We start from the raw sequence: 21,643 nt of genomic DNA on the forward strand, positions 1-21,643 counted from the left end.
CATTTCCTCTTTTCTTGTCCCAGGGAAAGAACTGATGGACCTGGCCTTTTCTTGTGGACCTGCGTCAGATATGTCAATTTTCCAACTGCGATTCCACGGCACCATCTAAAAATATCATCGGTTTTAGTACAAGTTTCCACATCCATATCATAACTTTATCCAATAGTGATTTTCTTCCTCCGGAGCTCTTATGGGGTCCCTTGGACACAAATGCCAAGAAAGGTTTTCTAAGGATGCCTTTTTCAATCTCAATGCTTTTGCATCACAGTCATTATAGACTTTGTCAATTAAAACGTCCTAGAAAGTGCTTAATTTTGGGTCAAGATAGAAATTAGACTTTAGAACAGGGGACTTAAATAGGAGTAATTTAGATCATGATATAATAATATAATTGAAAAATAATACAGAATTAGTAGATTTTAATTTATTATAAATGAGTTCGGATTAAATTTGAATCAATTCGTTTAATATAATTATTAAATATATCAATTTCAAATTAACCTGTTTAATTTAAAATTAATCTGAATTGATTTGTTTAACTAAACGTATCAATTAATATATCAATTTTATATTAATCCATTTAATCTGAAATTAATCCAAATTAATCCTTTTAACTAAACATATTAATTATCGTATCAATCCAACCTGATATGCTTATAATTTATTTAAATTATAATTTTAATATATTAATTTATCATTAATAAAATTTTAACTAATACTTTTTTATTACTAAATTACAAATTTATTTTTAATTTTCTTTTGTTAATTAAAAAAATAAAAAATAAAAAATAAAAAATATTAAAATAATATTTATTTACTTAAATATAATATGTTTAATACATGTATGGATTTGTTGACAACGAAAAAATAAAATTAATATGTCTGAGAGTATTGGAAATGTAGAAAATTAAAAATATAATTATTAATAAAACTTTTTTATATTATTTTTAGAGAAGTAGTATTAGATACATTATGTGTGTATATATATATATATATTTAATTATTATATGAGATTGTTATATTATCATATCATATGTTATATTAGTATAATTTTATAATTATAATTATATGGTTTTACATATATATATATATATATTTAATTTAGGAATTATTAGTGACTAAATTATTTTTATTTTATATGAAATAATTAATTTAAATAAGTTAATTTTTTTAATTTGATAAATTCCATATAAAAGGGTCAAGTTCGTGTAAATGGATCAATTTCGTATAAACAGGTCAATTTTGTATAAATAAATCAATTTCGTATAAACAAGTCATGCCGACCCAAATTGACCCATTTAATAAATGGGTTACACGGGTCATGTTAGGTACCTATTTATCAAACGGATCATATTCGGGTTGAAGAATTCTAACACGATTAACAAAAAGGTTGATACAAATCCGATACGATGACACGAATTGCCACCTCTAAACTTAAAATATGGTACTACAAAAGGCTTTGTTCGTATGAAACAAACATTTTATAGATTATATTTTTTTATTTGCAGTGCTATTGACTAAAAGAACCTTCTAAACTTCTTAGATATCATTAGCATCAAGGATTTAGTAAAACCAAAAGGCTAATTAGAAGCTCAACTAAAAAAGTATACATAATGCTAACACTAAAAACAAGATTACACATTAATTTTTAACCCCACTACAGAGTTTGCTGAGTTGAGTCATGAACTCATGACTTCTCCATAATAACTAATTTATTAGGTTGTCTGCTTGCTAGCTGTTCATTTCTATTGATAAACTCCAATTGAATTTCTTCCTTACTCACCAATTTACAAATGAAATGATGACGTATCTTTATATGTGACATATTGTCACAATAGATTTTTGTAGGTCTAATTTGCTCCATATGAAAATCTTTAAGAATTCTCCTTAGCCAACTTCTAACACCTCATCGACTAGCATTCCGTTACTCTCTTGCTTCATCAATCTTACCCCCAGTTTATCCACCGTATTTCAGGTGGTATGGATTTTTTGTTCAAACATTATAAGGGATCATCCATCTTGAAATACCTCCTGATTTCTTTTGAACTCTGAAACCAATCGCTTTGAAAAGGCTTAAATTATTAAGAGAGTGAATATTTTATATTTGAACATTACAGTTCCACAACTAGACAATGTGGGATTAAACACCAGTTAGCCTTGCCAACAAGGTAACTTGCCAGTGCTCCACATCCGCCCACACTTATCGTAGTAACCTCAAACCATACTTGTCTCATAATCCACCTTTGTACATTGTTCGATAATTTTATGCCTTCTTACTTCGCATTCTTTAAGACTCATAAGTCTTAAAATATACCTCCTTTAGGGCCTAGTGTTCTTACTAGCATATTTCTGGTCGAGTACAGGTTTTGATATCATTGCCCATTGATATTTAATTGTTTTCTTACTCTACTGATATTGTCTCTAATATATTCACTGCATTTCAAATAGTATGGGATTTTTTCAGACTTTTTAACGAGTCACCCATTCTCAAATTACTCCCACCAGAGCAAGCTTAACACCAAAGTTCTTTTGAACTCTCAAGTAAACCACTCTAAAAAGGTCTTTATTGTTAAAAGAGTGATTACTTTACATTTAAACCATCATTATTCCGCACTCTAACTATGTTGGATTGGGCACTAATTAGCCTACCAATAAGGTAGTCTACTAGTACCCTGCATCCCCCTATGCTTATGCTAGCAAACTCATAACGAACTACAAGTGGTCATCACAATCCATCTCAATGTATTGTTTATTAATCTTATTCTTTCTTGTCTCACATCTTTCAGGACTCACAGGGCTTACACAAACAGCTTCATATGCACATTGTATGAATGAAAATGTATTTAGCTTCTGCAAGGAAAAGAAATGACCTTTTGCTTTCTTAAACTCCATGATATTTTTTACAATCTAAGATGAAAAAACAAAATAGGACCTGACGCATTTTATGGTCATCAAGAGATTGTACCAATCACTATAAGTAAAACCAACTAATTTGAAGTGATCATCTTTCACATATTTTATTCCAAAATTTTTAGTTCCCCTAAGATATCTTAGAATCCATTTTGCAATCATGAAGTGTAACTTGCTTGGAGCATTCATGTATCTTGAAATAATGCTAATAGGATGCATTTAATCTAGTCTTGTGCTGGAGAGATAAATCAGGGAAGCAAACAAGCTTCTATAGATTATGACATCCATCTTTTCTTCATTACCATTTTACTACAACTACTCATTCAAAACCATAGGAGCAAAAACTGGTTTTCACTTGTTCATATGATATTTTTTAAGCAAATCATTTGCATCTCTTCAGAAAGAAAAATTTGTATTTTCTCTTGCCTAACTTGGATTTCTAGAAATTATCTTATAAGATCCATTTCAATCATTCCATATTCATGCATAATTTTCCTTCTAAGTCCTCCATCATCTTCATATTAGAACCAAAATAGATTTAGTCATCAATATATAAACAAATAAGAAGAATTGCAGTACTTCTTTCTTTATGTATAAAAAAGGTTTACTTGGACTATTTTTGAAATTGTTTTGAATAAAATAGCCATCAATCTTGTTGTTCCATGTGCCAGGAGCCTATTTTAACCATATGACTCTCAATTTAAGTTCAAGTGAAGTGTCACTCATTTTCAGCTCAAGTGAAAAGGGGTTTTTTTTTAAAAGATCAAATCTCATTGTTCAAACAACAAGACATTGTTGTTCAAATAATGAACAATAAAGTCATTGTTTTGAATAATGAATTAATCATTGTCCAAACTTGGTATTTAGTGTTTCAAAAACCACGTTAAAATACCCACCAATGAAATAAAGAAAAAATGTGTGGGGGAGATTCAAATTGGAAAACATCATTGATAAGTGTAGTGTCTAAGATAAATCCAATTTTGAGAAAACATTTCGTAAAATTAAAGATCGAAAAAAGGGGTCAAAATAGGTTATATTTAGATGAGACAAGACACTGTTTCTCAACTAAAATTTTAAAAACCATGTTTTGAAGAGAATCAAACTATAAAAATGTCTTAAATAGCAAATAGAGATCAACACATATCAATTAATAGGTTCATATGATTCATATCACAATATGAGTTACATATACTAACCGTATAATAATTCTAAATTGATACATCACATGGAAAACAAATCATAAATATAACAAGCATATTTTAATGTTCTCTATAGAAAAGAAAATTACTCTATTTTCTCACTATTCAAAAATCTCATCTAAGTCTTGATTCCTAACATAGTCCTTCGAAAACCTTCAAACTTTTTTAACCTTCCTTTGGAGACCTTAGAGAAACTATCGATATTTTCTTTATTTTCTCTTCTCTGAGATCTCTTTCTCTTCATCTTTAGGATAGTATCGTGAAAACAAATAAAGAGAATGTCATCGTAAACTTTTAAATACTTCTTAGGGTTTTAGAAACTTTATTAAAGTAATTTTAGGAAAAGATAATTAAAAAGGAATAATAGATATCTCTTTTTTTTTTTTTTTTCATTATCTTATCCTAGTTAAATAAATAAAAGTTTAAAACAAAAACCATTTTTCATCCAAAATTCGTCAACCTTAGTACCCATATACCATGGGTCATCCAAAATCTCAAACCAACTACAAAACCCATCTAAAATCGGGTGAACCCTGTCAGCCCAAATATACTTGTACCAAAACTTTTATAACTTTTCTCTAAAAATTTCAAAAAATTATTCCGTAAAATATTTTAGAAGGCAGACTTTTGGGGCTTTTTGGGAATAAATAATTTGATACATAAATTTCACTTGAAGCCTTCTAACTTTTGGGGCTTTTGGGGCTTTTTCCAAATTAGGCAGCTTATAGACCTGCTCAGGGCTTGCTCCGAGCAACTTCTTGTTGCGAAGTTGAGAAGCTCAATCTTTGCTAAGCGTGAAAAAGAACGAGGTATTGGACCGGTTAGCTTGTTGTTGCCGAGGTCGAGCTCGTACAAGTACTTGAGTTTGGTGAAGCTTTAGATATTGTTTTGTTTAAATAAATACAGAATTAGACATTGCTAATCAAATTTCGATTAATTTATCTAAAGGCAACTGATAAAATTAATCATTATTTTTCCATTCTTTGAGGAAAAGAGGAGCTACACATTTTTGCATTTTGTAGAATTAGAAGATATTGTTGATTAATTTTTAGTAGAATATCTTGTTCTCGTTAATTAATTGCCAGAATGTTTTGAATTTCCATAATTAATTCGTTTTTGCCAAATTCCAACATTTTGTTTTTTCCTGGATAACTCACTTTGTTCATAGATAAAGTGTAAAATTCCACGGATCCCCATGACGTTTGCAAAAAAAAAACCATCTATCCAAGTTTTCCAAATTTATTGCTCACCACCCTAACATTTAGTATGCGTTTGGAGTTATTTTTAAACCTCCACTTCTAAATTACAGTACAATTTTTTTATAAAATGTAGTATATATTTGGTAAATTTATAGATTTTAGATTCTATAATAATTCACCTTTTTAAAAGTTAAAATCGAAGTAATCCTAGATAGCTTTTTGAGTTTTTTTTTTTTCCTGACATAATCAATTTAAAATTACAATTATATCTTTTAGCTAATAACAAAATTTCTTTCTACCCATTTATAACTTTAGGGTTATAAATTAAATATATTTTTTTTTTCATGTTAATGAAATTAGGGTGAGGAAAAAAAATGTATATATATTATTAATTTTAATTATATTTTTTATAATTAAAAAGACAGTTAGATAGTAATAATGTATATATATATATATAATCATTCATATCTATTTTGGTCAGCATATACAATTACAATAATTAAACAATGTTCAAATTCTAATTTTATGAAATAAAAATTTACTAAAAACCCATAAGATTGTTAAAAAAAAATTGATTATTGCTTCAATAGAGCTTTTGTTGATTCTTTTATAATTTACAGCCACCCTAAATTTACCTTAGTCTAGTAAGAAAATTGACTAATTAAAAGTATTTTTTTGCCCTTAATGAATGAAATATTTGATGCATACATTAATTTGCATTTTATATATTATTTTATTTCATTTTTTAGTTCATATTAAGGGGTGAAAAGAAACAAAGGCCCAAACAAAAAAAGAAATGAAAAAAGACAAAGTATTAATTTAATAAAATATTTGAAGTTTACATTGATTTGAATTGTATGTGTTAGATTACTTCTTTTTTATTATTTTTCTCTTTGGTCAGTATGTGTTAGATTACTTTCAACACAATGAAAAAATTGGCATATTATTAGTTAAATACTTATTTATTCCTATACAAGGATAAAAAAGATTTTTTATAAGCCAAAAAGTCAAATTTGTGTAACAAAGATTAAATAGTAAGGTCGTAAGCAGGCTTGATGATTTTAAAGATAATCATGCTATAGTATCCTTTAAAATCATATTATTTCATATAGGAAGTTATACAATTTTTTTTCGACATTTGATATTATATTTTTAAAATTATTACAAATTGGTTCAAATCTATTAAAATTAATAAAAACAATCCAAAATTATACTTTAATATTAATGTCCTTTTTTTTTCATTTCTCCAATTAAAGTCATTAAAATAGATTAGTAAACTAAAAAACTTAAAACCAAAATAAAATCTGAAAAAACTCACCATTTAGTCAAACCAAACAAGACACACCTACCTTTTTTTTTTTTCTATAAAAATTAATTTTACTTTTCCAAAAGAAAAAAATTACATTATTTTACAAAAATAACGTGATCACTTTTTTTTATAGGTCTCTATTTTTTTTTTTTACTCTTTATTATATGTACATATTATTATTTTTATTTTTTGAAAAAACATATTTGCATTTTTCAATACTTTACTAATTGATTAAAAGAATAATAGTTATTTGTTAAAAAACTTTTCTAAAATTTTAAGTTTCTTTCCAAAGTTTATAACATTTTTTTAATACTAAAATTTTGAAAAAAAGTTTAAAATTTTATAAACTTATTTAAGAGAGGACTATTATTCTTTTAATAAATTAGGAAAATATTAAAAAATACAAATATAATTTTTTAAAAATAAAATTAATAACATGTACGAATTGTAGAAGATTCAAAATAAAATAACAAAACATAAAGACCTATAAGAAAGAAACATATCAAGAAATTTTTATTAAATAATGTAATTTATATCTTGGAAAAGTAAATTTTTTATTAAAAAATACATATTTTAAAATATATATATATACATATATGTAGTTTGATCGATCAAATGGTGATTTTTAAGATTTTGTTTTGGTTTTAATTGTTTTTAGTTTACTGTATTTTATTGAATTTAATTGGAAAAAAAATGGAAAAAAAAAGGATAAAGTATTAAGATGCAATTTTAAAGGGAGTGTATTCAATTTAGAATTTGAAAATTTTTTAAAGTTTTTAAAAGTTTAGAGATATTCAATTTAAATTTTAAAACAGTCCTTACAAGTCTAATGAAATTCAATTCAGATTTTATGGATTTTATAAAAGTACATTAAAATTTAAATGTATTCAATTAGAACTTTGTAAATTCTTTTAAAATCTGGTGATAATTAAAAAAATCATTGATTTTAAAAAATGATGAATTGTAATGGATTTAAAAAGATTTTAATAGTATCATTGTGAAGAAAATTGTAAATATGAAATTCAACCTTAAACCTAAAGATTTCGTTGAATTCTTATAAAATCTGTATGGAATCTATCAAATTTCATAATAATCTTTAAAATCTATACCTCATTTTAAAGTTGTAGACAGTTTTTATTAATTTTAATAGATTTAGACCAATTTGTAATAATTTTTAAAATAAAGATATCTGCTGTCAAAAAAGAAATTATACAGCCCTCTAAATAAAATAATGTAATTTTAAAATTTACTAAGGTGTAATTATCCCATGGTGTTTAACAAATCCCATAAGATCAATGAAATTTTCCCTAGATAAAATGACAAAAACGAAGAAGAGAAAATATGCTAATAAAATTATCTTTATTCTATAATTTAATATGCTTAGATCACTAAGCTAGGCTACAATGCTTAAGAAAATAGTGAAATATTGACACTTCATAGACGTGCATACACATGCACAGAGATCCATCTCTACCCACAATTTTCAAAAGAGAATTGTTGTCCATCAGAAAGAAGTAAATTTATAGTTTCGGCTTTACCCATAGACGGCTTTTTCTACATTCACTTAACAGATACAGCACTATACAGCAAATAAAGAAGACCACTGCATAGGGTTGAGAACGGTGGGAAAAATAAACCAGACAGCAATGACAAACAACAAAACTCAATTTTGAAAATGGGTCTTCACAGTACTGCATTAAAATCATAACCCATGTGGGGAAAGAGCTCCATATGATACTGGCGGTGCAGCTGAAGCAGCGGGACGAAGTGCTTGCATCTCAGTCTCAGACTGGTTGGACTCCGATGTGGAAACCCATTGGCGACGACAAGGAATGTAAGTCAAGGTGTGATGGTTGGCACAGAGGTTAGGCTTGGAAAAGAAATGAGCACATTCAGCCTTCGATTTCTGGTTAGGAAGATCAAAAATGCAGTTCGACCTCACATCCAATCTCTTCTTCTCGATCAATTTCCGGCACGCCGGACCAACCTGAGTGAAGTAGTTGTTAGCCAACGACAGTCTGTCCAAATTAGGGAGCTTACAGACCTCCTCGGGAATCGCTCCGAACAACTGGTTGTTGTTGAAGTTGAGAAGCTCCATCTTTGCCAGGCATTCAAAAGAGCGAGGTATTGGACCGGTTAATTGGTTATAGCTCGCATCAAAGAGAGTTGCTTTCTTTAAGTATCCAATCTCCATTGGCAGACAGCCAGAGAGCTGATTCTTGAGGAAGAGAACCTCTATGAGAGTCTCCGAAGCTCGGCGAATGCTTTTGGGGATTTGACCGGTGAACTTGTTGTTGGCGAAAGTGAGGTACAGAGCTGGTGTGGAGCCGAGATTATCGGGGAGTGGCTGCTCTAGATTGTTGTTGTTGATGAAGAGCACGTCGACGTCGAGGTTGAACACTTGCGGTGGAACTTTCCCGCAAAATCTGTTGAAACGAATGTCCAAGAACGTGAGGTTTCTGGCACGGAGGACTTCTAATGGGAAATCACCGGTTAGCTTGTTGTTGCTGAGGTCGAGCTCGTACAAGTAGTTGAGTTTGCCGGTTGTTATCGATGGGACTGTACCAATGAAATTGTTAGAGTTGGCATGGAAAATGGTAATGTCTTCCAGACCATTGATAAACTCATCGAGGATAAGCTTAGGACCGCCCAGTCCATAGCCATTGAAGTCGACCCCGGCAACCGCTTTCACCTTGTATGTAGGATGCATCGCGCAGACGAAGCCCGTGTAGTTGCACACATGTGTTGAATTCCATGTCTTGGTAACGCCTTTGGGATCCTTCACGACTTTGTTTTTGAATTTTTGAATTACATAGTAGGCTAATCTAATTCTGGCGCTTTCAAATTGTAAAGGTTGTGGAGATGGTGGCGGTGAACGCGGACGCGGAGATGGTGGTGGAGATGGTGGCGGTGAACGCGGACGCGGAGATGGTGGTGGAGGTGGCGGCGGTGAACGTGGAAGCGGAGATGGTGGTGGAGGTGGTGGCGGTGAACGTGGAGGCGGAGATGGTGGTGGAGGTGGCGGCTGTGAAGGTGGAGGCGGAGATGGTGGCGGAGGTGGAGATGGAGGAGGAGGCGGAGATGGTGGCGGAGGTGGAGATGGAGGAGGAGGCGGAGATGGTGTCGGAGGTGGAGATGGAGGAGGAGGCGGAGATGGAGGCGGTGGACAAACGGGTTCAGGAGAAGGAGGAGGATCAGAGCCACCACCAATGATGATCTCCAAAGCCTCCCTATTAGTTCTGATCACTTGATCAGAAGCAGCTCCCACATAATAATAATAATGTTGCAAAGATAAATTAAGGAAGATTGATGAGAATAAGATTGAAGCACAGAATGAGATGGAACCCATCTTTCTAGCCAGGAAAGCTAGTTGAGAATAGTTGGACATGGTGTACACAACATATATATTTATATATATACATATAGCGAGAGAGAGAGAGAGAGAGAGAGAGAGAGACCGACAGAAGACTATATTTCGAAGAATAGTCAACACTCACGAGGAAAGAGATGAAATTGCCAAAAATAGTTTGTCCATTGCCGAAATGCTGTTGCCTTTCGTTTTTCAGAGAAACAATATTGTGACTCTTCCTTTTAATCTTTTTATATCATTGTTTTGTTTAAATGAACAAAGAATTCAGACATTGTTTATCAAATTATGATTAATTTAACTAAAGAGGAATTAACAAATTCATCATTATTTTTCCATTCTATGGGGAAAAAGGGCTACACATTTTTGCATTTTGTAGAATTAGAAGATAATGTTCACTAATTTTTTGTCCAATGATCTTGATTCTAAGTCCATATTTTAGTCAAGACATTTAAATAGTTTGAAATATTTCTTGGCTTCGCAAAGCTGTAGGATCATCATGATTTGGCAATAAAAGCCCACTTTACCTTTAGTTCTCTATTGCTCACTCAGATTCATTGCATTATTGTTTTGGCTCCAAAAGTTTTAGTAGGCCCTGAAAAAGTCTTCAAAGTTTGTCCTTGTTAAGCACTTAAAAAAACAGTGATCGAAATCCAACAGTCAACAATGTTATTTTATATATACAGAAATAATTCAACTTCCAAAATTAAAATTATAAGGTTTAATTAGAGTAGAAGGAGCCAAAAAATAAACAGTATGGTGATAAACTTGAAAAATAAAGATGCTCCAAGGTCACTCAAAGACAGATGCCAACTTGAAACCTTCTGTCTGCAACTTGCTAGCATGAACTAAAGGCAACCCATAGCTCTTTTCCACAAAATGACACTAAATAGGACCGACTGAGACCCTAGAATTAAATCCAAACAGATTTTTGGGGAGGGATAAGATTATGTATATGGCTAGAAAGATCACCGTTTTGATAAGAAAAATATAACCATTAGCAAGTGCACAAAGGTTTACAAAAGACTCCATGAAATGAGACAAAAGAATCCCTCATGTTTAAGATGCTCAGAGAATGTGCACTTCAAATGAAATGCCAACCACGTCACAATGCATGAAAAATAATTCGGTATGTAGGAAGGAATATCTGAATACAATTTAAGTGCCAGTGGTACTGAAAGGTGACGTGTGGGATTGTTTTCTTGCATCATATATCAATTGGCCAATCTGACTGAGATAGTGTTACTTGATTATAAAAATATGAAATGGTCCAATTATTTCACAGCCATTAATTCTTATATTTCTATGCTCTCAAAGACAATAATTTCATCTTTTCCCTACTCGAATCTCAATCTTCAAAAAGAAAGAAAGAAACAGGCATTTAAAAGAAAATGTACTACAAATTATTATTATTATTATTATTTGCTAACATTATTATTATTTGAAATGGTTGATTTCATATATATCCTCAAAGATATGATCTATTTATACAAATATTCCTATAGTTTCAAAATAATCATTTACACTTATATAAAGGATGTGCATAATATTTATCAAATGAGTGTTAATGAAATAATAGATAAGAAAGATGATAATTTAAAGTCCAATAGAAAATTGATAATATTTTTCAAATTGTATTTAGAATAAAAGTGAACGATACCTAAATATATATATATATATATATATATGATTAAAGAAAAGGAAAAAGTCTAAACAAGTGAAAATGAGGTTTGAAAAGTATGGATGCAAAATTTAGACAGTATAGCAACTGTTATGTCATTTGTCAAATAATTATTTTTGTTAAGTAATTAAAACCCAAAAATATTTGTGCGTATTTTGACTAAACAAGACTCCGGGTCTTAGTCCCTAAATTTGTATTGAATTAAAATTTAAAATTTTCAATTTTACATAAGGTGAATCAAAATAAAAGCATGTATTTTAGCACCACAAGATCGAATTTGGATTTTTTTTTTTTTTTTTTTTTTTTTGGGTTGATAAAACAAAGTGAAGCTTTAAGTCATGTCGGAGTCAACGTACCCGGTCCCAAATGACATGAATGAAGCTTTAAGCATGTGGGAATCAACGTCCCTGGTCCCAAATGACATGCTATATTGAAAATGATGTTTCTAGCTGTTGATCATTAAAATGATTTTAAACTAATGATATGATGCACATTTTTTTCACTGTTTTGTTTATACTTTTTTTTGAAATAGACCACTTAAAAAATATCATGTATAAAAGAAAATTATGTGATACATTCTTCGTTGTACTCTTTGGTACATTCTCTATTGTTTATGGATCTTACCAGTCCCACATTATGATGCCTTTTGGCTGTCAAGCATTATTTGTTCTCTGTAGATCTTACTAATCCCATTATACGATGCCCTTTAGCTATCGTAAAATATATATACACATATATATTTGGAAAATCAAAAACAAATATATTCTTTATGCAATAAGTAATTTCCATTAAACAAGAGGGAAAAAAAAAGAAGCCCCAAACCAATTTCCACATACCAGCTCCTATCTGTCCTCTAGGCAGAACTATTATCATTATGTGGACTTCCATTCTTTTGGATGAGTCTCTCTGAACATCTTCTGGAAATACAGATGCCATATTATCACATTGAAAATAATGCCAACCAGCCAAAAAAAAAAAATAAAAAAATAGGTTCTTCCTCATATGTGACTGTGAGAGGTATGATCTGTCGGCTTTTGCATGGCCAAGTACATCGTTTAGGTGTGCGAAAATATGGAAGTCAGTACGGCATATTACCTCTGATAGTTCAAAAAATATAATATATTATATATGGATCAAGATCAAGATTGTACTTCTCCATTATGACAGTAAAGACCACAAACCTAACCCACTGAACAGTATCTACGACTAAAACATATGGAAGCTCATTCTTAGGCAAACAAATTATTTCAGGATAGTAGTTTATATTGAAGTTAAAGCATATTATATCCAACTGAATAAATACTTTATCACCCACCACGGTTGAAAAAGAGCTTCTGCTGGCAAATTTTATTGTGAAGCACTTAAATTCAAGTAGGCATAAATTGAAGCTTCCATTATGAAACAAATAAATAAATAAATAATAAAAGTTTACTTGCTTTTAGTTGCTTCCAAGCCTTACCGGTGTCAAACTCTTAAAAGGTAACACATTCCTGACAACCAATGCTTTAAGGCCCTTAAAGCTTTTCAGCACAAAAACTTATGTGCTTCACCTTGTCCCCCTTTTTAAAAAATGATTTAGTCTTGATCACCAGATTATCTTCACAAACCTCTGTCCATGCAAATCTTTCCACAGGCAAAATAAGGAACCTAGATAATTCTGTTGTGCCTTTCTGCTTCAAAAAGATTAGTACTAAACAAGTGATTATCTCAGCAAAAACGTTGGTCATATCTGAGATTACATTCCCCTAAAGCATACCAGTCTTCATTTCAGCACAAGGAGGTCAGATAAAAGATATCCCCTAAGTCACGTCACTTTTCCCTTATCTGTCCCATCAGCTGCTTATGTTTAACGGATTTCCAGCAAAGCCTGAAAGAAATATTGGAACGTATTGGATGGATACAAATATCACCTTCAAGAAATAAATGGTGGAGAATAAGTAATACATAACCATCGTCTTTTAAAAATAATGCATCAAATAATATCATTGTACTCATTTTGAAAAGTAAAAAAGGGCATGGAAAGCAATGCATATCAACTCACGGGCGACTAGAGACAATTTCTGAAGCATTAAGGCAATAAGCTTTTCAGCAACATAAATAAATATGTATATGAAAAAAACAACAGTTCTAGCATGATTAAAACACAAACTTTATGGAAAAATATAATAGGTTTTGCAAGTCTATGAGTCAACAAATCTTTTTCCTCTTTACTTCCAATACGATTCAACAAGAACTTAATTGATAAGGACTCTTCTGGTAACCATAATTCACCTACAAATAGAGAAAACCTGTTTAGTAAAAATTCCCCATTTATGTCCATTGATTATATCCCAAAAGGGTCGTTATTAAACCTTTTAAGAGTTTAATAGCTTTATGGAGAAAACGTAAAATCTTAAAATCCAATTCCTTAAACACAAAAATTTTATGAGTTGCTCCAAAAAGTGAAAGAAAACCCGCACAATTAGTTATCAAGGGAAGCATCGCTCAAGCAGAAAGGTACAAATGAAACAGTGTCTAGGACATGTCCCTTTGTTACTTATGTGGCTAATATTTTAGCTGAGTCTCCTGAGGCTATTAGACTCACCTTTGCTCTAGGAGATACCATTTTAGGTGACCCTTAAAACATAACTTTCTACGTCACTGATATCTAATGACTTGAAATCTTCACACTATCTGCACATCAACAACTGGACTAAGATCAAATTGAGCAAAGAAATATATATCATCAGCTAGGATGATAGCATGCTTAACAAGTGTAAAAAAGGCTTTTCACTTCCCAAAAAAGGGAAACAAACATTATAGAGCAATATTCTTCCAATAAAGAATATCGTACTCCAAAAATCAGAGTTAAAGGTAGAATAATGAAGAGAACTAGAAATAAGACATTGAAATGATTAACACATACACAATTAAAAGGTGGGAGACTTCTTAATATAGAGCTTGTTCCCATACAGTAGCATTAGTCCTTTTCTAAGTAACAGGGGAGAGCTGATTGAGATCACCATGACAGAGAATAAGATCACCTAAAACTCAATTGAAGACCAGAGTACGTCTCACATCTGAATGGACTTCTTATTTTCGTGACTGCAAAAGCTGTATGGCTGTATATATTCAAAACAAAACAATAAAGCTATGAACCTAATTTTTATCCAAAAATTGGCTAGATGATATCAAATCTTCCATATTTCCATGACAAAGAATGCGGAGGACAAAGAGTCAACCATATCTCATATAAAAGCCAAACTTCTGAATTACTATACTTCATTGTCTTATCACTGACAATGGATGCCAACCGTGATTGCCATGTTCTAAAATAGCTGTGATCTAAGAAGAGAGAAAATTATCAAAAAATTACTTTATTTTGAAACCATAGTCTTTCTATCTGTTCTGCTCCCCAATGCATTATATATCAAAATAAATTTTTTCTGACATGCGAGTTAAGGTTAAATAAACTTAGCTTCTGGAGTGTCACAAACGTATAAGGAGTCAGATCTTTCTTCATTTTCCCAATCCTGTCAATATTCAAAATTTTCAACCAATTATTTGCTTCATCCTTTTCTAAGACATTAATCTTTTTACAGCACTACATTGATTCACATCAAGTTCATAACTTATATAACAAAAATAAATAGGCACAGTGTGAAGGAAGGCAACTACTGCCACTGCATCCTCTGGAAGAGAATAACAATTGAATTTCAAAAAATGAGTTCAAATGTTAAACAACTAGGTTACATGGTCATCCTACACATGGGCATTATTTGCTATTGGTCATCCCACTACCTTAAACACCAGTTTACTACAGCAGTGTCACTAGGATTATCCTGTGGCAGATTTAATGTCTCAATGAGATACAGATTTGCGTTAAACTTGGGCTTCCTGGGTACTTTTCGACAATTTCTTTTTCTTAGTTTTGGCTTGTTCCATTATGAACCATACAAAATTGTGGCCTGTGATTTGGAACCTTTTTCTTTGCCTGGCCTTCCATATACAGATAGCAAGGTCAAGACTTACAAACTATATCATAGTAGGAAATCAGATTGAATTCAAAAAGTACATTGACAAAGTTTCAAAGTCATCGATGTCAAGCTTTGAAGTTCTCTTAAACAGAGCTCTGCAATCTGCCTTACTCGGAATACTATAAAAAGGTAATACGGGGCTCATACACTCCGCAACAACACTTTATCCTCCACATCCAGGTGGCTCATGCACTGTGCAATAACAAGTATATCCTCCACATCCAGGAGACGTTATTGCCATGGGAGGAAAAATTCTTGCCATGGGCCACTAATGCCCAATCATCTCAATTTTCTGTTTCGTCCTTTTAAGTTGTTTATAAAAATGAATTTCATTTGTTTTTCTATATTATTGTTTTCCCCTTTTTTTTTTTTTTTTTTTTTTTTTTTTTTGCGTTGAATGAAGCTTTTTGTGGCATGAGATGGACTGTACTAAAACCTTGGTTTGGCACAACTTTTTTTTTTTTTTTTTGTTTATGCTTCTCCAAAAAATGCTTATGATGTAATATGGTTAAAAGTGCTTTTGAGATAAAAATTATCCAAATATTTTCAAAAATATTATTTTTGCCTCAAAATCTGCAATGCTAAACAAAGGCATAGCTTGCTTCTGCTTCTCCAAAAGTTCTTCATGATGAAGTCCCTCTTAAATGATTTTGGTTAGATGTACTTTCGAATGTGAGAAACATTTTTTAAAAATTATCTAAAATCTTTTAAAAACAGCTTTTAAAGTTTAAAAATTGCTTTTAAAAAACTTTGTCAAATAAAATATTTTTTAAAAATTATCCAAATATTTTCAAAAACAGCTTTTAAAATTCAAAATTTTTTTTTCAAAAACACTGCAAAACAGGACTTTAAATGTTTATTTAGAGCCTAGAGGCCAAGAGAATCAGAGACACCATTCTTAATGTTTTATCGGTTCTCAGTTCATAGGTATGAGATGCAAAAATTATTGAAACCAATATCATCCTTAACAGTAAATTAGTAAAGTGTGTACACATTTTCAAAGACATTATTTGTTCCTGATCATAATGACGAAAGGTTGCTTAATTAAAACTCTAGTCTAACAAAACAAAAAAGAAGCAGACAACGAAATTAATTGAAAATTAAGAGAATTGTATTCTCAATCAATTATCAACACAATTATTCTGCTTCAGGTCTACGAAAACTGAGAAATATCGGCAAATGCACATGCGCCATTATTGTTTCTTTTTTACTGTAATTCAGTCAATTATAAACGCAAGCAGTTGTGGGATATTCCATTACTTTAGCATTAAGCTGGTTATTTGAAAGAAATTTTTTTCTTCCATACCTCGAATATCGTGGAAAAACTAAAACAGCATTAATTCATACAGACTGCGAGCATATATATAAATCTATATATAATAGAAACAAATGTTTACAATTTAGACACGATTTTAAGCATCAAATGTAATAATTTTGAAAATGGTTAACCGAAAAATACATACTTACATAGCCATGTTGCACGGAGGGGGCCCAAAAATCATGCATTATCACCTACCATGTTCATGATGTGGTTGCTGAAACATTGCTGTTTGTTTCTTGGGAAAGCACATAGAGCATGTGGGAATGAAAATCGAGGGCATTGTCTGCAGGCGAAAGTTTCTGCCTTTTGGGAAAACCCAGCTTCAAGCTTGGCCCTTGGGCCACTTATAAGCCCATTTTTACTTTGTTTCTGTATATACTATTTTGCATTTTTCTTTTAATTCCACCAATCTATCTTCTTCTTTTTTTTTTTTCCTCCTCCATCAAGATTTTATGTTTAAACCTCCTTTACATTTAAACTATATATGAAAAAAAAAGATTAAATAATTCATATTATATTGTAATATAGTATGCAAATATGAACCAATCAGAATAATAAATAATTGAACTATTTCATCATCCATAGTTTATTTAGGTGTGTTTAGTAACATAATTGGTTTTTAGTTTTTATTTTTTAATTTTGTTTAATTTTCTTAAATCAATTATTAGTTAATGATACGTAAAGTTTATTAGGCATATATATTAATTATAACGTTAAGAATGAGAAAAGAAAAAAAAAACGCAAACATAAGTTAGTTATAAAGTTTGTTTGTTTGTTTGTTTTTTTTTTTTTTTCTGTTTTTCTTTTTTTATTTCCTTGAACTTTTTAATTGTTTAAAAAATCCAAAAAACTATAATTATTATTAAATTAACCCTGGATAGAAACAAATTTCCTGATTTAACATGTGTTTTTAATTGTTTTACCGTTAGATTAAGTTTACAAAAACTAACTTCTAACTTGAATGCACATTGACTTGAATTGGTTCAATGTTATGAAATTTTATTGAAGATGAACGCATAAAAAACCAAAAAATAAAAAAAATCAAATCAAATTGTTTTTATTACAGAAACTATCATGCAAATAAACCGGAATGCAAAACTCTATCTTGATAAAAATTCCCCTCTCTTAAATTGTAATTAAAAATAACTTCTCAAAAAACTATTCATTGGTAAGGCAAAAGAGTTATATAAAATTAAAAAAAAAAAAAATGTTACTTACTGGGAAGTTGTTAATTCGTGAAATTCCAATAAAAAAAGTAAAATATTATTTTCATGATAAAATAATTTATCTTTAAAAAAACAATTGACACATGCAAAATAAATAAAATAAAGAATAATAAGAAATTTTATAATAATATATTAGGGTATAAATGATTCTCTCACCAATGACGGCTCTGGTAAAGCCATCAAGGCGGTGGGCGACGGTGGCCTAAGGCCAAAAGCAGCCATTAAATATTTTATATGTATTAAATATTAAATATATGAAAGATTGTTTGTACTAATTAAAAAGTCCATTTTGAAATTAAAAATATTTTACAAGGTCTATTTTTATAATGATATATTGGGATAGAAAAGGATCAACGAGACTGTGACCAGTGGCGGCCCCAATTAAATATTTTACATATATTAAATATATCAAAAAAATAATTTTATATACTAATTAAAAACGTTCATGTGGAAATTAGAAATAATGAATTAATTATATGTAATAATTAGGATGTTTATTTTTATAATAATATATGAGGATATAAAAGGATCCGTGACCAGTGGCGGCAAAACAACCAAGGGACACAATTAAATATTTTATATATAATTATATTAAATATATATATATATATATATAATTAGTAATAATGTATTGGTTATATGAACTAATTAGAAGACTAATTTTTATAGTAATATATTGGGAATAAAAGGTTCGTGGATATTATTTTCAAAAATTGTAATCCAAAATAATGTATACATTAAAAAAGAAAATTTGTGGCTGTTTGTATTAAAATTATATATTTTAAATGTAAATATGGATAATATACTAACTAAATCAGCTTTATTTAACTGTATTAAATTTATCAAATATAATTATATGTAATAATTAAAAGGTCCATTTTGAAATTTAAAATATTGGGGTAGAAAAGAATCTCTGACCAGTGGTGTCTCTAGGGTAACGCCAGGTGGGGCTTAAGCCCCAAGACAGCCAAAGCCATAATTAAATATTTTAAATATATTAAATATATCAAAACTAATTATGTGTATTAATTAAGAGGTCCATTTTGTAATTAAAAATAATTTATTAATTGATTTTTAAGGATAAATTTATCTTATAATTTATCAAAAGTTTTCTAATCTAATTAGAGAACTCCAAAAAAAAAAAACAAAAAAAGGAAATATAATTATTTTAACTATTTTTGAAAAAGTAAATTTCTAATCACATTTAATGAGGTTTTTTTTTTTTTTTACATTAATCATATTAATGAGTTGACAATCCTATTTTCAGATTATATCTCTTCTCAACTTTTAGGTAAATAAATTTTCTAACATTGAAACGTCTTCAATATTCATTAATCATTCTTCATCTAAAATATCAAGGAAAAAAAGTTCTTCTTCATCTCTTTTACTTTGCATTCTCTCTCACCTTGAAATTATGCGGAAATCTTAGCAATGTAGAAGGTAAATTTGAAATCGTTTGGATTCCAGAGTGAGTTTGGCCATTATGGTGGATTTTTCTCTATGCATTTTACACCACAAAATTAGTCTTTCTTTTGTTCCTATGATTTTTAAGTGAAATATGTTATGATATAAATGAATTAATATTTATTTATCTTAAAACATTATTATATATAATAAAATTGAAGACCCCAGTTTCTTTGATAGCTAAGGCTTCAAATAAAGTAGAGGCCCAATCTCCAACCAGGGTAGACAAAGCTGTATATACAATACAAATAACAAACCATTATTGAAGATGATAATTTAGTGAAAAAAGCTACTCAATTATTATATTTATAAATTAAAATTTATGATTTAAATTTTGATAAATTTGGTTGCTATCTCAAAATGTCACATGCTGATATGCCTTATGACAGTAAAATGTGCAACCAATCCAATTACTCAAATTTCCCAACATATTATTATTATTATATTTCCAAGCTGCTTAACTCCATTTGACAGACCAGACAAACTTCCAAAACATGCCATATAGACAAAATCCAAAGGATGTGGAAGGCTAGGGTTGGGACTTGAACATACCCAAAATAAGAAAGGAAAATTTCTATCAATTACTCCAAACTTTTATTATTTTTTGATATAAAATATGTATTTTATCATTTTATGTCAAAATAAATATAACTACTATTTTATCGTTTAGGTTATAATTTATGTATATTAAAAATATATCATTTATTATAAATTGCAGTTATATAATATTTAGAATATCTTTAATGGTGAATATGAATTAATCATTATATGATATAAAAATTAACATCGTACAAATTTATATTGCATAAATGTATATAAAAAATTTAAAATTGTTTTCCTATAATAATGTAGATAAAAATTATTTATAACTGTTAATTGATCATATAAATATATATATATATATATTTTACTTTTGAAAGAAATTTTAGCTTTTTAAAATATTTAACAGAGTTTTAAAAAAAAAATATCCACTTTATTAATATTAGGTTAGATTGATATTTTAGATATTACTATTGAAAAATAAATTTTTTAAACAATGTTCACATTGGTTATGTAGCATTGCTTAATTTTTACTATCTATGTGGTTATTAGAGATATTTTTTTTCAAGAAAAAAAATTTTCATTGAGAACCAACAAAGTACAACGGTCAGCTTGTAGAGTAAGTAAAAGCCAATTAGGCCCTAATACCCTCCAAGAATCAAAAGACATTAAATCTAAAGCATAACGAGTAAGCAAATGAACTACTCGATAAAAATTCCTAATAGAAAAAAGTGACTAAAAGAATCATATAAATCAAAAAGTCCCCTAATTAATCAACCCAAAAACAAGCTTCACCCAAATAGTCATTAAATATACTTTTTCTAATATAATTAGGAAGACAAATAAAAATGCATTTCAATTAAATATGTTATTCAATAATATCTTAACAAATGTTATTTGTAAATATTTAAATATATTTAAATAACATCATTATCATGTTAATATCAAAACAATCAATTTTTTTTAATAAACTATTCTATAAAATTTGGTTTATGGGGAATCACCAAATTTAATTAATAATTCTTGCAAAATTATTAAATAGGTGATTTCTTTAAAACAATCATTAAAACTTACTTTTAGATTTTTTTTATTTTTTTGGATCAAATATCATAGAAAGTGATTTCATTTTCTTTACAACGCTTTAAAGATTTGAAAATCACTCTCAAATGCATCTTTAATCAAAAATCAATTTAAAAAATGATGGAGAGTATATAATCAATTTTCAAATTTCAAAGATGTAGCTATATTTTTATTTTTTTTACAAAATTTAAAGGCGATTTAAGAAATATTTAACTTTGAAATAAAAGTTCGAAATATAGTTTACATCATTATTAAAAAAAAAAAAAAAAAAAAAAAAAAAAAAAAAAGCTCATTTAGCATGATCATAGACTTTATCCATATAAGTTGAAGA

The 21,643-nt window shown here is 29.4% G+C and overlaps 1 protein-coding gene and 1 long non-coding RNA gene across 5 annotated transcripts; both read right to left on the minus strand.

The window, feature by feature from the left end:
* Positions 1-7,957: 7,957 nt before the first annotated feature.
* LOC107426949 (uncharacterized protein At4g06744) lies at positions 7,958-10,140 on the minus strand. Its single transcript, XM_048461814.2, has one exon. It carries the CDS (start codon positions 10,003-10,005, stop codon positions 8,320-8,322), a length of 1,686 nt encoding a protein of 561 aa, XP_048317771.2. The 5' UTR covers positions 10,006-10,140; the 3' UTR covers positions 7,958-8,319.
* A 2,180-nt stretch (positions 10,141-12,320) lies between these two features.
* LOC112492809 (uncharacterized) lies at positions 12,321-17,304 on the minus strand. Of its 4 annotated transcripts, none has more exons than XR_003057232.3 (5): positions 17,149-17,304; positions 14,571-15,177; positions 14,250-14,338; positions 13,125-13,532; positions 12,321-12,762 (listed from the first exon to the last, which is right to left on the minus strand). It is a non-coding gene; the product is annotated as an uncharacterized LOC112492809 (long non-coding RNA). The 4 variants fall into 4 exon arrangements; XR_007242839.2 differs by lacking the exon at positions 12,321-12,762 and having other exon boundaries at positions 12,769-13,335; positions 13,422-13,532; XR_003057230.3 differs by lacking the exon at positions 12,321-12,762 and having other exon boundaries at positions 12,769-13,532.
* Positions 17,305-21,643: the final 4,339 nt, after the last annotated feature.

This window comes from Ziziphus jujuba, chromosome 9 (genome assembly GCF_031755915.1).
Source record: "Ziziphus jujuba cultivar Dongzao chromosome 9, ASM3175591v1".
In the NCBI taxonomy this organism is placed as follows: domain Eukaryota; kingdom Viridiplantae; phylum Streptophyta; class Magnoliopsida; order Rosales; family Rhamnaceae; genus Ziziphus; species Ziziphus jujuba.

Coding starts and splice junctions, on each gene's coding strand:
- LOC107426949 (XM_048461814.2), bottom strand. CDS start 10,005: ATGTCCAACTATTCTCAACTAGCTTTCCTGGCTAGAAAGATGGGTTCC.